A 19,759-nucleotide genomic window follows, 5' to 3' on the forward strand; every position below is an offset into this window, starting at 1 on the left:
TATTTTGTATGCGATTAATAACAACAAAGAACTCTTTGATAACAATTAATCTCGATCCGAAGGCTGCAGCCTATGGAGGTCGCATTTGTAGGCGGCATACGTCATCAAGACTGTCTTATTTCAAATATTAAGTGTTATAAAGTTGACTATTATTCTTAGTTAATCGTAAATTGTTGTTATATGCTTATGACTTACTAATGTAATGCACAGTTAACTTAAATAAACCAGGCTGCCTTCGCTAGCCTTCGAATTGAGAAACGGACTTCAACTCCCATGAGCACTTGCTTACCGGAAACCGCACATCTACTTCCGTTTTTGTTTTGTCGGGAAATCCAGAAAAGACTGCGAAAAGATCACTGCAATCAAGGTGAGGCGTTTGAAATCGTTTTTATGCATAAAAAGCAAAATAATCGATCTCCAGTGTATTGTAGATTTGTAATAAAAGAATATTAAAGCGTTTTTATATTTGTAAGTAATATAAGGAAATGCGTTTATATGTACGCTTCCGTTAGCATGATAACGTTAGCTTCCTTTTACAAAGGCCAGGCTCATGCTTGACATAAGATTTATGAAGCAACACCTTTCCTTTTTGTTCAAAACTAACGTTATATGAGAACTAAACGTAATAACTGGACTTGATTTTATGCGACGAACTAAGATAAAATCCTTCAATCTGAATCTATGGTTCACAATGCCGAAGCATATATTTTTTCGAGTAACAAATATAACGTTTCTCAGTCAAAACACACACAAAAACACAGAAATTCAGAATTATTTAATAGCTCTAATGGGAATTGTATCGGCTTTAATGGTAATGTAATGGTCTGTACTGGTTATGTGTGGGGTTGGGTTATTGGTGAAATGTTATCGGACAGATGGAAAACATTAGGACACCATTAACCTACTGGAATAAAGCCTAAACCACACACACTGTGACTGCATATAGGAATTTTCTAATGGTTTTAATTGTTAAGGATCAGCATTCAGACACCGAAATTTAGTAATAAAACATTAGTTTAATAACAAATACATTTGGCCTTTAATGAACAGTGTACTGTTTTTCCAGAAAAATAAAGTTCTGCATTTGAAACTCGTGCTGAAAGAGAGTTTCAGGAGAGGAGGAACATCATGTGGAATGGTTCAAGATCTGGGCCGCGAGGAGGGATGCCCTTTCGGTGAGAGTAATTGTATCTTGAAGACACTTACTGGAAAAAATGTAAAAAAAAACTAAAACTACCCTTTTTGCAGACCATATGTTCAGATATGGTCCACTATGTTTTTGAGATTTAATGTACAGTGGGTCAAAAGAAACACCTGATGTAAGCCCGAAATGCACTGCAGGATTTTTGTACTCCTATAAGATCATTACAACAAGCATGTTGATGATGACACGGAGGCTTCAACGGCTGCGTCATACGTTGCCACAACGCCACCAGCATGCGCTAGTGTTAATCAAATACCAGTGTGCAGGTCGTAGCAGCAAACACACTGAGCGTTGATCATGCTAAATCTCTGAAAACTATCGTAGGTTATCTGTGGGCGCAAGACCGGGAAAACAGCAGGCTTTGAACCTCTCTCACTGTACGACATAGGAACACTGATGAAGAGCCACGATTACAGAAATCGCGACGATTGTTTCACGATTATAGCAATCTTTATTCTAGGACAGCCAAAAATCATGCAGTGTCTCCCGGGCTTTGGATTAGTGTTTCCCAATCCAGTCCTACGTGGCACACCTCCCAGGATGATTAAGATCTCTCCTTATGTAAAACAACTGTTTCAGCTGATCAGCTTCCTCCCAGAAAGATGTTTGAGAAATTTGTTTACATACATTTCTCAGATTATTCTTCTTTGTGTTTATCATTCAAAACAGATACATTTATACAGGTTTCTAACAAGCATGAGAGAGTTAATGATGACAAAATTTTCATATTGGGGTAAACTATCCCTTTAAATGTCCAGATGATCCAAAATGTTTTTCATTAAAAGTAAATTAATAAACAGACTGATCATAAGAATTGTAGTAATGCAGTAGATTGTATTGCAGTGGGGAACCTCATGGAGGCATGTTTGATGGCAGAGATGGCCCCAGACCTGACTTTAGAGGTCGAGATGGAATGAACATGGACAGACCACCAATGGACATGAGGCGGTTTGATTGCCCACCAGATATGAGGGGACGAGACATGGGTCTACTTGACCGAGGAAGAGAGCCACCTCGGGACTTCTTCAGGCCTGGAGATGAAATGGACATGAGTTTTAGAAGACGCTTTGAAATGGATCAGAGAAACAATCTTCAAAATTCTCCGGGATTTATGGGGCAGTCTAGATCACCCATGGATATGGGCCACAGGGATATGAGAGGCCGTGATGATGGATTCATGAATATGAGGGAGAGAGAAAGGTTTCCAATGGATGGATCTGGACTTCCTCCCATGGAAATTAGGAGAAGGCTCGGCATGGGGGCTGGGGGTGGAAATGGGGATTTTGGAGACTTCGGAGACAGGGAGAGGTCACGGATGGGTGACATCGATGGATTCAACATGGACATGCCTCCCAGAGATAGACCACTTATGGACTTTGATAGGCGGGGTGCGGGTCCTTCATTTAATCCAAGGGGAAGGTTTGAATCTGATATGGATATGAGAAACCGTATGGGATCTTCTGGTGATTTTAGGGATCAGCCACCGCAAATCTTTGGAGACAATGACGGCCTCCCAATGGATATCATGGGAAGATCCGATATGCCCTTAGGTCGTGGGGGTCCAGAATCCATGATAAGAGGTGAAGAGCTAAATGTAAGGGATAGGGAATTCCCAGAGCCGATGGGAGATCCCATAGGCTTCCGAAGGAGAGAAAGCGATTCACCCTCTGAAGAATGGCGCCAGCATGGAATGAGAGAGCGAGACTCTCTTCCAGGAATAAGCAGAATGCCGGCCATTTCTCAAAGAGACCTGCAAGAGAGGGTTTGGCCCAATCATGGAAAAGATAGAGAACGTTCTCCGTTCAAAGATAGAGACATGCAGCCTGGGTTTATGGGAAAAGACAACAGTTTTGCTCGGTCAGAAAGAGACTCCAAATCCCAAAAATGGGACAAAAATGTTCCTGGTGATTTTTCAGACAGAACTCCAACTCAGGCAAGTCAGAAGCCACCACTTCTTCCACTAGATCCTGTTTTAAATCCCCAAAACCGAGAAGTTGATGAACACTGGCAAAGTGACAGAGATAAACATGATAGAAATCCTCCATCAGGGGCACAACCTTCATTCTTCCAAGACAAGAATACACCCAATCAAAAGCCCCATTTTGGAAGTGATCGAGGGACTTTTAAGGGATCCAGTGATGTTGCTTCAGATCAAAGACCACAGAGGGAGAGTTTGATGTCAGGTCCAAAAGAATCTCAGAATAGCAGAGCGGAACAGCTTGATCAGGATTATAGGGACATTGATTACCGGACCAGCTCAGGAAGAAAATATGACTACAGTCTTGAGGATCTTCACGTGCCTAAAAAAGATGAGATAAAATCCAAACTGGACCCACCTCAAAGACAAGATGACTCTGGGTCCCAGGTTAGATATTTCTGTATTTCTTTTGAAGGTTTGCACCAATGCAATTTTTATGACGTTAAAGTCACAATAAAATTGGAAAACCCTCATAATCTTCAATCAAAAACGCAAATCTCCTACCCTACTCGACATGGAGATCTCTCTAGGACAGTTACGGGGTATGAGGGGTCCCAGGAAAAGATTGTAGCGATTAGCAAATAGCAACATGACCCAACTTCCAACGATCCAATCAAGTCTCAATGGACGAATTCAAGTCCAGTCCTACATTTTTTTTTTTCATTTCAGAATCCGGGAAAATAAGACGATTACTACTTCCGTTTCATTGTGACTTTAACATCAGTGTTATTCTGATTTGCATATGACTGATTATATAATCGCTGGTACATTTGGTGTCCACAATCATTTCTGCTTTTTAAATTGGTTATATTTTCAATTATTTAAATCATTTGGTGGTACTCATGGGTCACAACAGGGTTTCCCGCAGCACTTTGCAGTTCGGGCGGCTCGCCTAAGCTGTAAAACCCTACCGCCTTAACTAGGTCGTAAAAAAAAAATCTAGCTACACAAAAAGCTGTCAAGGGCATCTCGGAGAATAGTGCGGACGTGCTTCACACTGCGAGCGGGCACATGGCGGAAATGAGAAAGACGTTGTCCGTCACTGTCTGGAGGATAGCCAGTTGATAAAACGCATGTCCGTGAGAACTGTAATTGGACTTAGTTTTTGGGTTTATTTAAGCTGGTTATTGTATTAGTCTATAGTTCTTGCAAATTTAAAGTAAGTTAGCAGGTGATTTTGTTGCTGGAGCAACCTGCTAGTAGGTTGCACGTGCCTGTTGATTCTATATAATTGTTGAGCGCTCTTGCTCACGTTATTTCTCATTCAAATTAAGATAATGTAATTAATAGTGGAAAATATTCCGTTTTTACAATCTTCTTTGCGGTATCTTATCATCGTTCACCAGACATTCTACAACATCTGCTTCAGTTTGTGTTTATTAAGCCTTTAGTTTCACTTCATCACCCAGCTATTCCCGTTAGAGGTATCTGTTAAAAACATTTAATTCATTAATAATCTAGTATGTGTTCATTTTCTGTCATGGTTTCTTTAAATCAATTAAAATGTTCGTTTTTATCATGACGGGTACGCCCCATTGATTCCCGCGTCCTCGTCCAAACCTACCAACTTAACTAACAAATTTTCTGCAGGAAACCGTGGGTCACAAGATATTATAGGCCATAACAATATAATATTATCTGTAAAAAGGGAATTACATAGGTGAAAATCCAAATTTCCTGTTTTTTAAGCAGTGTCGGTTCTGTTACTGTCAAACTCTGTTACCAAGGTACAGTTGTTGCTAAAATAACACTGTTATTAAAATAATAAAAATATTACCATTTGATAAAAGCAAAAAAATTGCGACTGGACACCAAATGTACCCATCAACAACCTACATTATTTCAAATCCAATAGTATTATGAATAGTCTTGTGATTCGTCTGATTATTTAATCACTGTTATGGATTTTGAAAACAAAGGACCAGGATTACAGGAGCGCTGGTGTTCAGGATAAAGTCTCAAAAACAATTGCTATCTCTGGAATTCCCAAAACTGCCACAATGCAGCAGGTGAGCTCAATTATTCATAATTATTTACAGCTTAAAAAAAGATTAAATATTTACTATCGTTAAAAAAGTTAATTCTCTGAATAATTGATTTTTTGTCTCTAAAGCTGAATACCTTGAATTTTCTCTCTTATAGATTCTAAATGCTTTTGCAGTCCGTGATGGAGTCCCAATGCAGGGCATGAAAATAAGGAATGTTGTGCCAGGTGAGATTTTGTTTATCATGAGCATCGCTGAACATTTCGCAAACCGATATTTCGCCATTCGCTCTCCGAAACTTACGCTCACTGTCTCTCCTACATCGATTGTTCTTTCTGCATCGCCATCGCTTTTACCTTATAAAGAAAACTGCTCATCAGTATTCCAAACATTCTACGGGGTCTCTTGTTGTCCCCTTTGCCCAATGTTCTTGTGTGGGAGGTTGAATTTTTCCTGAGTAGGTTCCATCTTTAAAGGTGTGCTGATCTTTCAGAATATTTAAAGATTTTGGGGAATTTCTTAATATTTTGCCTTTTATAAATAAGTCAGATGCACAGCATCACTGCCTAAACTGTCACACGAAATGGTTTCTCTCGTTGTTCTTATGAGTGTTGTTGTTTACCCACTGAGTATTGTGTGCTCCTAAAATCCTAAAGTGCCTTCTCCATTTTTAAAGAGTTTTTGAGTGAAGCCAGTGAAGGAGTAAGGTTTTTGGGTATACAATATTAAATTAGTTTTAAACTTTTATGAAACATTACAGAATTTTAAGTTATTTACTGCATACAAAGTTTAACAATAGCCACTTTTGTACGATTTTGAGCGAATAATCAGTTTGAAACAATACGATTTTAGTTGAGTTAACTAATAATTCATATCTCAATAACACCAGAGTTGGAGTATAGGATTATTCTGAATGTATGTTAGGCTTATCTGAGGTATGTAATGGTTTGCAGATAAAAACTATAAATACGTAACTTGGCTCTGATACTTTTTTTTTAGGCATTAATAAAAATAGTGATCTATTCTGTGTTCTAGCAAGTTACAATACATACAGTTATGATGGACCTATGATGGACATCCAATAGAAAATGTGCATTTTAGTAACCAAAAGAAATCCTGCATCAACTCGCTTCATGATTTGTCTCGTGATACGAACAGTTGCCTTTTTTCTCTTGAAATTTGTCTTGCTTGCAATAACTAACACAAACCCATCTGTATTTCAAATGCTGTTCCCAGGTTACAGCTTCGATACGGCCTATGTGGAGTTTTTTAACCTCGAGGATGCTGTCCACTTCATGGAGTCCAACCAGGTGGCCCATCCTCATCGCACTACAACAACTCTGTCTCCTGACAGGAAGAAGGCTTGGGCTGGGGGCGGGTGTGGGAGGGGCCTGGGTTGTGGGTGGGGCAGGGCGGCTAAATAGAAAACAATGGCATTAAGGGAAATTATTTGCAAAAAGAAAATTCTGTTTTTGTTTGCAACATTGCTAAATCTGCTTCGTCGCAGTATATTCAGAGTAATTATTTACAACCATAGTGCTGTGTAAATAGCAATTTGTTGGGCTTAGGCTTAGTCACACTATCTGATCTGAACCATGCCCGAGTGCGTTTGACCCCCAAAGCCTGGTTTGTTTGACCGTGCAGGGCGTAGTTTAATTAAACGAGCCCTGGTCCGTTGGCAGGGGTGATCTCGGGCGCGCTGGAGCATGGAACAGAAAGCATGATGTTAGTTGTGCGACATTCATTTAACATCATCTACCTCCGTTAAAATCTCCTGATGCACACAGCATGGTTACGTGAAAACGTCTGAGCGGCATAAGTGGTAGATCGACTAAACAATATTTTAGCAGTGTTAGGGGCTAATCACACCAAACGCGTTTATGGCAGTCGCAGGCACCTTTTTTGAAATATATTCTATGGGCAGGGAGCGTTTGCGCGCTGTTTATGCGCCTGAACGCCTTGCGTTTTTTGCTGCCGGTTGCAGCAAGCGTTTTTGAAGGAGCGTTGAGAGGAGAAAAGCAGCCGACGTCATTCGTGTCTTTCCATTGTCCAATCGAATGAGGGGAGAGGCGGGCCTTACGTTGTGGTGAGGGAAGTTTACAGTTGCTTTGAAGAACCGGACTCCACTCGCTTACTCTCAAACAAGGTCAGAGCAAGCACCCTCTTTTTAAAGTTTCTGCTAATATGACAGTTAACAGCAAAAGAGCGCTCACGCTTCGATATTTGATTGACAAGACAGCTGATTCGGTGGTTGCCTAGCAATATATAAAGCCGCGTCTTTTAAAAAAAGAGCAGTGCGTCTTGCCTTGCGTTTCCAGGCTGTAAAGCGCGTTTGGTGTGATTAGCCTCTAAGAGGGCTGTGTATCACTTCGCGCCCTTGGTTCTCCAAACAGTCGCATCCTAATAACGAAGCGTGCTTGGGCTCGACTCGAAAAAATATAGTGTGAGTGCAAGCATGTGGGGAAGGGGAGATGGAGTCGTGTTTGGGTACGGTTCAAGGTAACCGTGCCAAATGTGAGTACACCCTGACTTACCTTTGTAAAAAGTGAGATGGTGTGATGTATTTTGAAAGTGTTAAATTTGAATTTGCAAAACGCTTTTTTCTTCGTATTTGCAAGTGAAGGGTCTGCTCAGGGGGAAGGAAATCAGCCCATATCTTAGTTTCATCAACACTACTTTGTTTTCTTTATCGTACGTCTTCAAATGCTTCCACTGGCATACTCTTTGAAATGTCGATTAGTGGCACATTCTTCCTTTTCTTGACAGCAATTCATCATTGGATTTCCAAAATATTAACTTCAGACTTTTCGACTCGAACTTTAATTGTCTATGGTAGTCTTTTCGTAGATGATCATATTTGTTGGCATCAAAAAGTTTTACTTTTGGTAATGTTGTGCTGTGTCACCAGTCATAGTTCACATGGTCTTGTTGGAATCTTCTTCTTGGGTTTTTATCCCAGTTCTGCTTGAACTCAAAAGCTTTCATTCATCTTTCCATGGATTGAGAGTCAACGATCTTGAATTTGGGAATCTTACCTCGGCCACCACAACTTATCAATCATTTCCAGGATTGCATCATTGTAAAAACACTTTCTTGTCTGCTTAATCCAGACTGACTGAATGCATGGTTGTTGTATTTCTTGATTCTTAAAGAAATGTACGGTGAGTTTGTTTGAGAGGTATAAGCGTGAATGCGAGATGGCTTCCAGACTTCTTCCTATTGCTTTGGGTATTTCTAATGGGAAGTCGAATTGTAAGTGATTTTGGGGCACAGCACTTAAGGAAAGATAAATGTAACCAGTAAAGGTTTGCTTCAAAGTCTCCAGTGGCAATTTTATTGTTGAGCAAAGATGAAGAAATGAGTTTGCCTGGCAGGGTGTTGTGTGGTCCGTATAAAACACTTGTTTCTTCTTGAAATTACATTTAATTTCCCTCTCACCTAATAAGTAAGATGACTTTCAAAAAGCTTTGCATATTTTGTACTTGGTGACGCGCTAAGAGAAAAAAATAACTGCAGCCAAACAGATGCGGATTTCTGCCAAAATCAGTGTATTGGTGGGTAAGGCATAAAAGGCTGATCCTATCACATTGTTTTACCTACAACATCCTTTCTATTTAAGCTGAAGATGACTGATTTATCCGTATACAGGAATTTTCTAGATGGGGATTATTTGTTTTATTTGAACAATAGATGGTACAAGAGAGGATCGGCTAGTATCCATGCATTGGGTTTGCTCCATATTTAGCATATGTGTCTTAAACGATCTTGCTATAAGATTTCGCTGAACTTTCTCATCTTGATTATAATCAATTATAAAACTATTTTATAAATAGCGTGAAGCCAAATCTACTTTTCATACAATTATGTTTGTATTTTAATTAGGGCTGTAACGATTAATCGTGCAATGCGTGTTTTCTCAATGAATGAATTTTTATAAATTACGGTGAAATACCGGCACATCTGAATGCTAGGGGGCGCTCTCATGCAGAAACTCTCTTTGTGCCACAGAGAAAGTAGCATTAAAAACGCTATTCCAGGAAATGTCTACAGGAATATTTATATCGTTGTTCTTCAAATTGTTTCAAGTATTTTCATGATAATAAAGAATATTTTGAATGATTTTTATTTAACAAGTGTTGCTTTTTTAAATGCACATTATAAACGACTCCGACTCATCATGATTTTAGATTGATAAGGACTTCCTACTGACCAAATGTCGTAGTACACGCACAAGATACGCAGCCTTGCGATTTAGAATTGATTTCAGAAAGGCATTTTTAATGGGACACGCGATTTAATCGTTACATCCCTAATTCTAATACACGGAAGCGGAAGAAAACTGTAAAATTAACAATATGTGTGGGCATAATAAAAGCCCATATCAGATACGGCGCTCCAAATGGCCTCAGATGGGCATATTTGTCTATTGGGTATTCTGGAAAAGACGTCCATGTTTTTTGGTGGTTTTTGGGTGGGAGTCCAGTAACCATCGAAGCACTTACACTTTTTGTTTTTTTCAGGGATCCGTAAAGGTTGGTGACAAGACTGCGCTGCTCAAATATATACAGCCTGACAAAAATGCAAAAGAGCAGGTGAGTTTGCTTCCTGAAGAGAGTTTAAATGGATTTCATTGATGGTGAAACTTGTTCATTAATTTGTTGTAAATCGATATTTCCATACCAGCATCAAGAACCACCCACTACATCAGCCCCAACCATTCAGGATGGTTTGTTACAAAATCCGATTCTGTCAACGCCACTGAAGGTGACGGAGGAAACCCCTGTCAAGCACGTTCAGGACCCCGTTTCTCAAAGCGTGTGGAAGAGAAACTCTAATCTGACCCCTGAAGCATGGCAACAGCAAGTGGACCAACAGCTACAAAAGGAGCCGGAGCAACAAGCTGAGGACTGGCCCAGTCAGAGATCGTCACATCGTCCAAACTCTTCAATCTTCAAGGAGAGCAAGAGTAAGCACAGATGTGTAAATTAAATGTGAACAGATCACACAGCACATGGCATTTTATTTCAGATGCAAAATTTTATTAACATCTCATTTTTTCATGGTTTTAGCGATGATCATTAAAAACATACTGCCCACAACCACCGTGGAGACTATTTTGAAAGCACTCGATCAGTATGCTTATCTGGATGAGCGTAACGTCCGTTTGGTTAAAGGGAAGTTATCTGGATCAAAATGCTTCTGCTTTGTCGATATGGACTCTCATGAGGTATTGTGTCTCATCCTAAAGTCTCTAATTGAATTGAGCATCAAAGTTTGATTTCATATTCATTTCAATCTCTACAGTTATTTTAAGGAACGCTCCTATGCTGTTGTTAAAAGCTCCCTAAATAAGTGGCTTACGATGTTGTGTTTATTAGTACATCTAAAAACGTATACCTTTTTTTCTCATACAGCATGTGACTCGATTGGTGGAGCTGCTCACAAAACCCCGGCCTATCAAGATCGATGATGTCAGAGTATATGCTGAAGTAGCCAAGCCTTTGATGAACCAGAAGTAAGTTATTTTAGGGCTCTTGGCTGTGGGTAGGACAGCAAGATATATCAAAATCAATGGAAAATGTCCTAAATGGTCATATCGCAATGGTTTGCAAAAACTGAATGGCTTCATTACGCCAAAAATGTAATGAAAATGTAAATATGTATAGTCAAAGTTTTTGGTTACCATATTAGGTTAGTATATTTTTCTGTAATATCGTTGTATAAAGGATTTAAAGGGATACACCAGCTAAATATCAAAATTACCCCATGATTTACTCACCCTCAATCCGAGGTACATGTCCATTATTTTTCAGACGAACACATTTGGATTTTTTTTGGTGGGTGTCCTTGCTCTTCCAAGCTTTATATTGGTTGAAAACAGGGATCAGGGAACAACCTCTGACTTTAAACCCCCAAAAAAGAGCATTCATCCTTCACAGAGGTAATCATCCTCTCATGGGAATCCTTGCACCGCAATGGAAAGTTTATAACTGTTAAAACACATAGGGGTGGTTTCCTGGACAGGGATTAGACTAGTCCTAGACTAAAATTAATTTAAGAGCTGCCTAAACTGAAAACAACTTGCACTGACATATCTTAAAGTTCACGTAACACACGCTGTTTCTGCATTTCTGATGTTAATCTGGAGTACCTATAGAGTAGTATGACATCCTTTATATCTCCGAAGAGTCTTTAGTTTAATCAGATTTATAAAAGAAAGATTAGCTTAACCGAATCTTTCCGATAATGTACGAAAAAATTAAGAAGGAGGAGTTATACCGCGGGAGGCGAGTACGAGTCATGTAACACTATACAACACTGTTTTAACTGATGATTCACTACATGTTCCTGTCATTTATATAATATGCACGCGACTATTTCCAACATAAGACAGAAGTCTTACTTACCGCGTGCAACTCGCCATGACCCGGTTGGGAAAATCCACCGCATCAAACACACACGCAAAACTTCGCTACTACCCCGGATAATAAACTATATCCATTGTTTTCATAAGGCTGGATGTCTTCTCCTGACATCCAAAAACACACTTCTTCTTTCGTGCCATTGTAGAGTTTTGAAATTAAACAAAGCTGAGTGGCGTGATAAGATGTTTGCAAGCTCTAGCGTCTCCCGCTGATTGACGGGTGGGCGGGGTTTTCTGGGGGAAGTGCCCATATAAAGAAGTGATACGCATAGAAAACCCCTGAAACGTAAGTTGGACCTGTAATCGAAAAAAACTTTCCGAAACTTGTACGAACCCTGGCGAAGTGCATTCGGCACAGAAATACTCTGTAACATGTCCAACTGATTTTTTTTGACACTTTGCCTACGTTTAGCATGAGGAAACAACTCTATAACTGTGTAAATAAGTCAAAATGCTTGAAATACCATTGAACCACCCCTTTAAAATACATCAGTGCCCTTTGTTTAGCCTCAAAATGCACACAAGTAATGTTTTTAGTAAGGCATATTTGTTAAAACTAGTTATATTTCATAATTAAACTAAGGCCTAGTACTGGTTTAAGCTAATTCCTGTCCAGGAAACCATCAGCACATAGTGAATTGCATCCATCCAACGGCTTACTGAGGTTTCATAAAATCAAATCTTTAAAAAAGCCTACAGTTATCTTGTGTGTGCGTGTATGAATCATTTTATAATACGTTGTCCTTTTAATAGCTTGTCAGTAACAACCACGGCTAACGCACATATCGGAATTGGATCGGTCATGTTGTCGGTCCTCGATCCGATGTTCGTTGTCCGATCCAGCCAAAAAGCCCGGATCGTCCCCGAAACTGATCCAGCATATCGGATCGGGACATCCTTAAAAATATCTATACTTTTAACTTTATAAACTGTAATAACTAGCTTTCGTTAGCTTTTAAGCGCAGTAACTCTCATGAATCCTTTGAGTTCAGGATGCCTTTGTTATGGAAGCTAGTTATTGTAGTTTATAAAGTTTAAAATATGGATTTTTTTCTTACAATATTACATCAATTACCCGCAAAAGACCTTTATTCACCCCTTGGACCCATGTGGATTACTTCTGTGAAGGAGTTTTTTGGGCTTCAAGGTCAGAAGTTGTTGTTCCCTGATCCCTGTTTTCTACCATTATAAAGCTTGGAAGAGCAAGGACGTTTACTAAAATAACTCAAAATGTGTTAATTTGAAAAATGATAGACTTATGTTTCTTGGATTGCTTGAGGGCGAGTAAATCATGAAATAATGTTGATATTTGGCTAGAGTATCACTAAGTGTGTTATTTAGACATTTTTCAGATGTTTGCAACCACTGTATGAGTGTTGTTTAAGTTCTCATTCTAACATCATTGTATTTAATTATACAGCTATAAGAGGGATGGTGAAAAAACCAAACCGTCTCTACTGGGTTTACCTCCAGATGTTGTGATGGTGAGTCATTTCAAAAGTTGTAAAAGGATTACTCCACTTTCTTAAAAATCTCGATAGTTTACTTGCCCCTATGCCATCCAAAATGTTGATGTCTGTCTTTGTTCAGTTGAAAAAAAAACATTCCATGATTTTTCTCGGTTTAATATGGACTTTATTGGACCTCAACAGTTTATGGTTTCAATCCAATTGAAAATTGCTGTTTTAACGCAGCTTCAAAGGAATCTAAACGATCCCAAACAAGTTATAAGGGTCTTATCTAGCAAAATGATTGTCATTTTTGACAAGAAAAAAAGTGCTTTAAAACCATAACTTATCGTCTTGCACTAGCCGTGTGACACGCCAGCGTGACTTCGCGCAATCTGTAATGACGTCCTTTGAAGCTGTGTTGAAGCTGCAATTATAAACTGTAAATTGTTGGGGTCCAATAAAGTCTATTAAATTGAGAAAAATCCTGGAATGTTTTCCTCAAAAAACCTAATTTCTTCTCGACTGAACAAAGAAAGACATCAAAATTTTGGATGACATGGGGGTAATTAAATTATCTGCATTTTTATTTTAAATATAAAAAATATTCCTTTAAATCCAAAACTTTTTTAATCCTAAATTCACAACAAATCCTCTTTTCTTTAATTTGTTTGTTTTCCCCGATGCAACAGCAATATCAACAGCAACCATATTTTCCTCAGCCATCCCATACATCTATGAGTATTGCACCTGCCATGCCAGGTATACATCTTAAGCTCTGGTATAATTTGACATGTTTACTTCATCAAATTGAGTGTATCCTAATATACGTCTGGTGTTTTCTGCAGGTGACCCAATAGGAGTGGACAGCGTCTCATCTTCAGCTGCAATGCAGAGCTCAAGCTTAACACAGGTACACAACACAACTCTCTTTTTACAGAACACAAAAACATGTGGCTGAGACAGAAAGCCAAGTTAGGCCTGAGTAATATGGGTTTTGGGCCATAACTGACTGCCTCTGTGTGCAGGGCATGATGTTTTCGGAGGCAACAGCAGTTGGGCAGCCTGTCCAGAAAGGAGAGCACCGGACTGCAGCTATACCTGACCCTGCTCTCCCCGGAGCTTCGGACGCCTCTGATGCTTTTACCTATGGTACCAAACTATTCAATTCATTTTGTTGAGTGTTTAAAAATTATTTTAAAAGAGGCCAGGGCATACTTTTAAATTTGGATGCAATCTCACTTTGTATTTTCCCAAGTAATAGTTTAGGATTTGGTATATTGTGTAGCATGGTTGGGTATTACCAAAAAATATTTTAACCACATGCTTTTTGCTCTAATATACTAAGTACTGTCATAGCTCAATTACAATCGTCTCAACTATGACTACTTTGTTGTTGCAGGATCAGAAGATCCAGATTTGTCTGCTTTCCTTTATGATGCCACATCTGGTTTCTACTATGACCCTCAAACTACATTGTACTATGACCCCAACTCAAGGGTGAGTGTAGAAATTTGCCTTTATTTCACCTAAATGCAATAATATAAGTGTGTCATTTCTGGCTTTATGTGTTTTTTGTAGTATTTCTACAATGCTCAGAATCAGCAGTATCTGTACTGGGACAGCACCTCTAAGACCTACATCCCGGTCGAAAGCGCTGATGTTCAAGAGCAATTCCCTAATACTAGTGTTCCCGTGGCAACAGGCAGTGAGGTAATAGCCACACCCATCACTGAGGAAGTAAATGCCGCTATTGAAGCTGGGCCAGACCGGATAGAGGAGGATGCTGCCCCACGTGCGGACAACAAGAAAGAAAAGGAAAAAGAGGAGAAACCAAAAAGTATAGCAGCATTTAAGGTGCGTTAACATCACAGCAGCACACTTACTAGGGAAACTTGTGACGCGATATGTTGTGGTACTGTATAGAGGGGCAATTTGTTGGGATATTTTGTGGTTTTGGGAAAGCTGTCATTGAGAACAACACCATCATAATCAAACCTTAACAAAACAATTGGGGCGCGCCCCTATGCAAGTACTTCCTGTCACTGTTTTAAGTTCAGAGATGGGAAGAATGCTATCAAGGGGTCGCGATGTAAACTCCAAAGAAACAACTGCCATGAATCTTGTATAATTTTTATAAAAAATATTAATATTGCTTATTTCAATACAGTATTGCCAAACATAATATCACAATACTTGCATGCATCGATATTTTCTTACACCCCTAACATGTACTATGACAAAACGTGTACTGTGCCACGAAATCCAGACTTAAAAGGTGTCCAGCATCAGATTTTTTTTTTAAAAGCCGTTGAAACCAATTTTTTTTTGCACATATAAGATTAAGGTCTGAACTTACTATAACCATTTTTTTAGAGGATTTAAACAATATTTACTATAGAATTATTTGAAAAATTATCATTACCACAACATGATATTACATTTAAATATATGCATTTACAAACTCATGTTTCGGTAATGAAAACTAAAAAGTTGTCTAGGTACTATGACAAACTAAATTTCAACTTTTATCTGGAGAGAAAAAATAAAAACTGCTTACCTGGTATCCATCTTGAGTGTCACAGTCAATTATGTCCCTTACAACAATTTTTTTTATGTTTGGATTAAACAATGATTGAAAATTGTTGCGGAGGATGAGAAAATCTTTCTTGGAGACATTTATATTCCTTATTATTGTCTCTACATTTACCAATGATCACCAAATACCACATTTTTCTTTACTGTAAATGTTTATAGTATAACATGCACTTAAGCTTTTTATTTTTTCGATTTTTTAATTATAAATATTTCCATGTCAAAGAACCAAAAATATAGTCATGGACACGTTGCGGTAATTAAAATTTTCCCCTTAAATGTAGAGAAAAAACAAAATTGGTTTGTATGATGTCATTTGAAATCATGTGCAAAATAGTACATGAAGAGATGTTTGTAACTGTATGCTTCTTATTTTGATACTCTTTCTTTGCATTTACTTTTTTTTATCTAAATGTTTCATGACACCTCATAAGTCTAATTTCGCGAGGATCACACAGATACCTTGTAGTAATTGTGGATCTGTTCATCAGATAATGAAGGACATGGAGCGCTGGGCAAAGATCCAGAACAGACAAAAGGATGTTGTCCGATCTCCTTCTCCGGTTCTCAAGGGAGGTGATGACCAAAGGCCTTCCAAGGCTGCTGATGCAGCGTTTGCCATCTTCGAAAGAAAGGTCAGACATCTTTTGCGCTCTGTTTACTTAGACTTGTTTGTTTTTCCTAAACTTCCTTCTTCTGTCCATAAATAGGCATTTGGTGCTTGATAAGGCAAGCATAACTATTACTGTGTTTCTCAAACACAGAGTTAGGGACTAAAACAGACTTGAACAGCCTACCTATAAACCATTTATGGTCATTTATTGTACATTTTTGGTTTATTTTTATACTCATTTCCTCATTTATGTAGGTCGCTGGTGGAGAGGACTTATTCAAGAAACCTCTCGCCCCTCCAAAGAAAGAGGAAAAGTCATCAAAGGTAAGCGTTACACAGTGTACACACATGCTAACACGCACACAAAATCACTTCAGGCTCAGTTTTCACACGCAGCTAAAGGGCACACACACATCACCTTGACCCTGATTGATGTAGGCTATTTAATAGCCCTCACTGAAGTAGATTTACACTGAGTGTCATTCTAGATCAAAGCAATAACCCTACTCCATGTGTTGGCAGCGGCCCATGGGCTCTCTCGGAATGTTGGCGGCCGACTACGGGGCGGGCAGCGACGATGAGGACGAGGAGAAACACGAGAAGCAGGAAGCCCCGCAACCCTCCAAGAACCAGCCGCAGACGGAGGAGAAGGAGGACAGGTTGACCGACTGGAAGAAGATGGCATGTCTTCTGTGCAGACGCCAGTTCCCAAATAAAGACTCTCTGATCCGACACCAACAGCTCTCGGATCTGCACAAGGTGCCAAATCTCATGACTGAAAATAATATGGAGTATGAAAGACTGCTGATGTTATAAAAGATCTTGAATAATTAATTGAATCTTGTAATAGAAGTTTGATAATGGGATCTTTTACATGATTCAATTTGTATCCTTGTGAATGGATAGTCGACTATACAATTAATATTTTATAATATAATTAGTTATATATATTAACTCAATATAGGAACTCTTATTATCTGTTTTGATTTCCTTTTTGTTTTAGCAAAATATGGAAATTCATCTTAAAATCAAAAGGTCAAAGAGAGAGCTCGAGGCTTTAGAAAACCAGGAAAAACAGGTATTTATCATGTTTCTGAGTCATTCTAGTCAACTTCTCATGTTTTACTTGAAATTAATCATTTGATTTTACCTTATAAATTTTGAACCATCCTGTCATTTTAGATAAAATCGAAAGAACCTAGCAGTTCACCTGAACCAAAAAGAAAAAAATCAACAAACTACTGGGCTAACAACGCACGGTATGCGAATTATTGTGCTTACAGTACTGAAACATTTTTTTTTCTTATACGTAAACAGTTGTCTAACCATAAATTAACCATGACGTGTACTGGTTTAGCAGGGGCAAAGGCAGGGGCGGTTATAAAGGCAGTGAAAGGCCAGGTTTAGGTCTAGAAACTACCGAGGTAAGTTTCTTTAACACTACTTGATGTTACTTTTAGTGGATTTGGCAATCTGTGACTTTCTTGACTCTTGATTTTTTTTCTTACTTCCCACTAAAGCGGAAGAATAAAGAACCTGTCGTCTGGAATCACGCAACATACAAGCAGGCGGTTAGGAAGGCCATGTTTGCACGTTTCAATGAGCTGGACTAACCGTAATATTTTGAAATGAAGAAAGCGAAGAAATCCGTAAATATGAAAACTGCTGGCAGCTCATTCCAGGCATCCCTCTGTGAACTGACATAGATTCCTGTGATTTCCTGTAACTTTTCATTTTGTGAATTTGGTGACGGTGCCTATGTAAATTTCATTTACTTTTTCCTAGCAGCCAAACATGCTTTATGTTGAGTCATCATTTTGTAGCTCTATTCTTCAGAGCTTTTTAACTAATCCCCAATTTGACAATTATGTTTTTTATTGTAGTAAATTTGTATTGTTTCATTTAAGGACTTTAAATACAAAAACATTACTTTAGTCAGTCAATAAACTCATTGTCTCTTTGTGGCTGTCAACAATTGTTTTTAGTCTGATTTATTAGTGCATTTGTGTCTTTATTACTGTTGTGTAGATCAGTGGTTCTCAAACATTTTCAGCATGCGGCCCCCCTAATGTACAGTGCATTTCTTTGCGCCCCCCCCCCCAAAGAAAATTTATGACAAATTTGTGCTAAAATGTAAAATTTTATTAAACAAAACATATAAAATGATTCAAAGTAGTGCTGTTGATTAGTAGCCTTATATTTTTTGGTTTAATTACACAGAATTCATGATAAATTAATGTATTTTATAAAATCTCATAAAACTGGGGCTCCCCTGGCACCATCTCGCGGCCCCCGGGGTCCTCAGTTTGAGAACCACTGGTGTAGATAACGCTAGTCTCATTGATTGATTTCTCGTTTTCCCTCATCGATCTGTTGCTCTTAAAAATAGCACCTTAGGGGGCAGTTTCCCGGACAGGGATACAATCGTGCCCTTTTGTTTTGCCTTAAAATGCACACAATAATGTTTTTAGTAAGGCATGTTTGTTAAAACTAGTTATATTTCATAATTAAACTAAGGCCTAGTCAAAGTTTAAGATAATCCCTGTCCTGGAAACCACCCTTAGATGTTTCCTTTGACAGACTGTAGTGTGTCAGTATGTATTGTGAATAACAATTGACTTTTTTGAATGTTGTCCTCTAGGTGGCAGTACAAAACTATTATATTTATTAAGCCACACCACATCATTTTCTTTTGGGTCCACACAAATTCTGGCAATAATTCCCACAAATTCCCTCTTTGTTGTTCTCATTTTGTGTTTTTTTTATATTGGCATACCCCAGGATTAACTTGAAAGTTGATGCAGAGACAATAATATAATTTACTCACTCTCATGTGGTTACAAACTTGTATAAATTTCTTTGTTCTGATGAGCATGAAGAAAGATATTTTGAGGAATGTTTGTAACCAAACGGTTTACTTTGTGAGCCCCATTTACTTCCATAGTATTATTTTTTCCTACTATGAATGGGAATAGGGGTAATGATCAGTTTGGTACAAACATTCATCAAAATGTCTTCGTGTTTATCAGAACAAAGAAATTACATGTTTGTAACAACCTGAGAGTGAGTAAATGATGAGAATTTTCATTTTTGGGTGAACTGTACCTTTAACAGCTTTTCATAACCTAATTTTTATATTTACAACAGCCCATTTAACCCTCTGGGGTCTAAGGGTTTTTTAGGGCCCTGGGGAAGTTTTGACATGCACTGACATTTGTGCTTTTTTCAGTTGCTTAAAAACATATAAATGGCAAAATTCTCATAACACTGCATTCAGCACAAACTGGGCTACAATATTATATGATCAACATGTATGTACATGTTTGTATTTTTGAGAGAAAAATGTTTATGCGTTGTTTTTGAAAAATCTACATTTTTAAGTCACTGATACAAGTCCACAAAACTCATTCTAAACATGTTTTCCCAAGACTTTTCAAAACAGGATCAAGTAGTCTAGAGTTTTTTCTTCAAAATGATGTGAAAATCATTCGGTCTACTCATTCACATAAAAC

General features: G+C 38.4%; 1 protein-coding gene and 1 long non-coding RNA gene across 3 annotated transcripts in view; one reads left to right on the forward strand and one right to left on the reverse strand.

Annotated features, from left to right (window-relative positions):
• The window catches only part of LOC129450992 (uncharacterized), a 31,269-nt gene that overhangs the window by 4,633 nt on the left and 6,877 nt on the right, over window positions 1-19,759 (reverse strand). The window lies entirely within an intron of this gene.
• Window positions 240-18,222, forward strand: rbm6 (RNA binding motif protein 6). 2 transcript variants are annotated; one of them, XM_073870397.1, is made up of 23 exons: window positions 240-367; window positions 1,067-1,175; window positions 2,048-3,569; window positions 5,102-5,191; window positions 5,325-5,394; window positions 6,404-6,477; window positions 9,688-9,759; window positions 9,851-10,133; window positions 10,237-10,394; window positions 10,582-10,682; window positions 13,012-13,071; window positions 13,722-13,801; window positions 13,888-13,952; window positions 14,068-14,191; window positions 14,442-14,539; window positions 14,621-14,896; window positions 16,126-16,269; window positions 16,503-16,571; window positions 16,770-17,006; window positions 17,251-17,325; window positions 17,430-17,506; window positions 17,605-17,671; window positions 17,768-18,222. In XM_073870397.1, the coding sequence occupies exons 2-23, from the start codon at window positions 1,129-1,131 to the stop codon at window positions 17,858-17,860; spliced, it is 3,882 nt and encodes a 1,293-aa protein (XP_073726498.1). In that variant the 5' UTR covers window positions 240-367; window positions 1,067-1,128; the 3' UTR covers window positions 17,861-18,222. The 2 variants fall into 2 exon arrangements, with proteins under 2 accessions (XP_073726498.1, XP_073726499.1); XM_073870398.1 differs by having other exon boundaries at window positions 17,608-17,671.

The sequence above is a fragment of the Misgurnus anguillicaudatus genome, chromosome 8 (genome assembly GCF_027580225.2).
Source record: "Misgurnus anguillicaudatus chromosome 8, ASM2758022v2, whole genome shotgun sequence".
NCBI classification, from domain to species: domain Eukaryota; kingdom Metazoa; phylum Chordata; class Actinopteri; order Cypriniformes; family Cobitidae; genus Misgurnus; species Misgurnus anguillicaudatus.

Coding starts and splice junctions, on each gene's coding strand:
- rbm6 (XM_073870397.1), top strand. CDS start 1,129: ATGTGGAATGGTTCAAGATCTGGGCCGCGAGGAGGGATGCCCTTTCG. Junction 10,134..10,236: donor AATCTTCAAGGAGAGCAAGA/GTAAGCACAGAT, acceptor TCATGGTTTTAG/CGATGATCATTAAAAACATA. Junction 17,672..17,767: donor TAGGTCTAGAAACTACCGAG/GTAAGTTTCTTT, acceptor TTCCCACTAAAG/CGGAAGAATAAAGAACCTGT.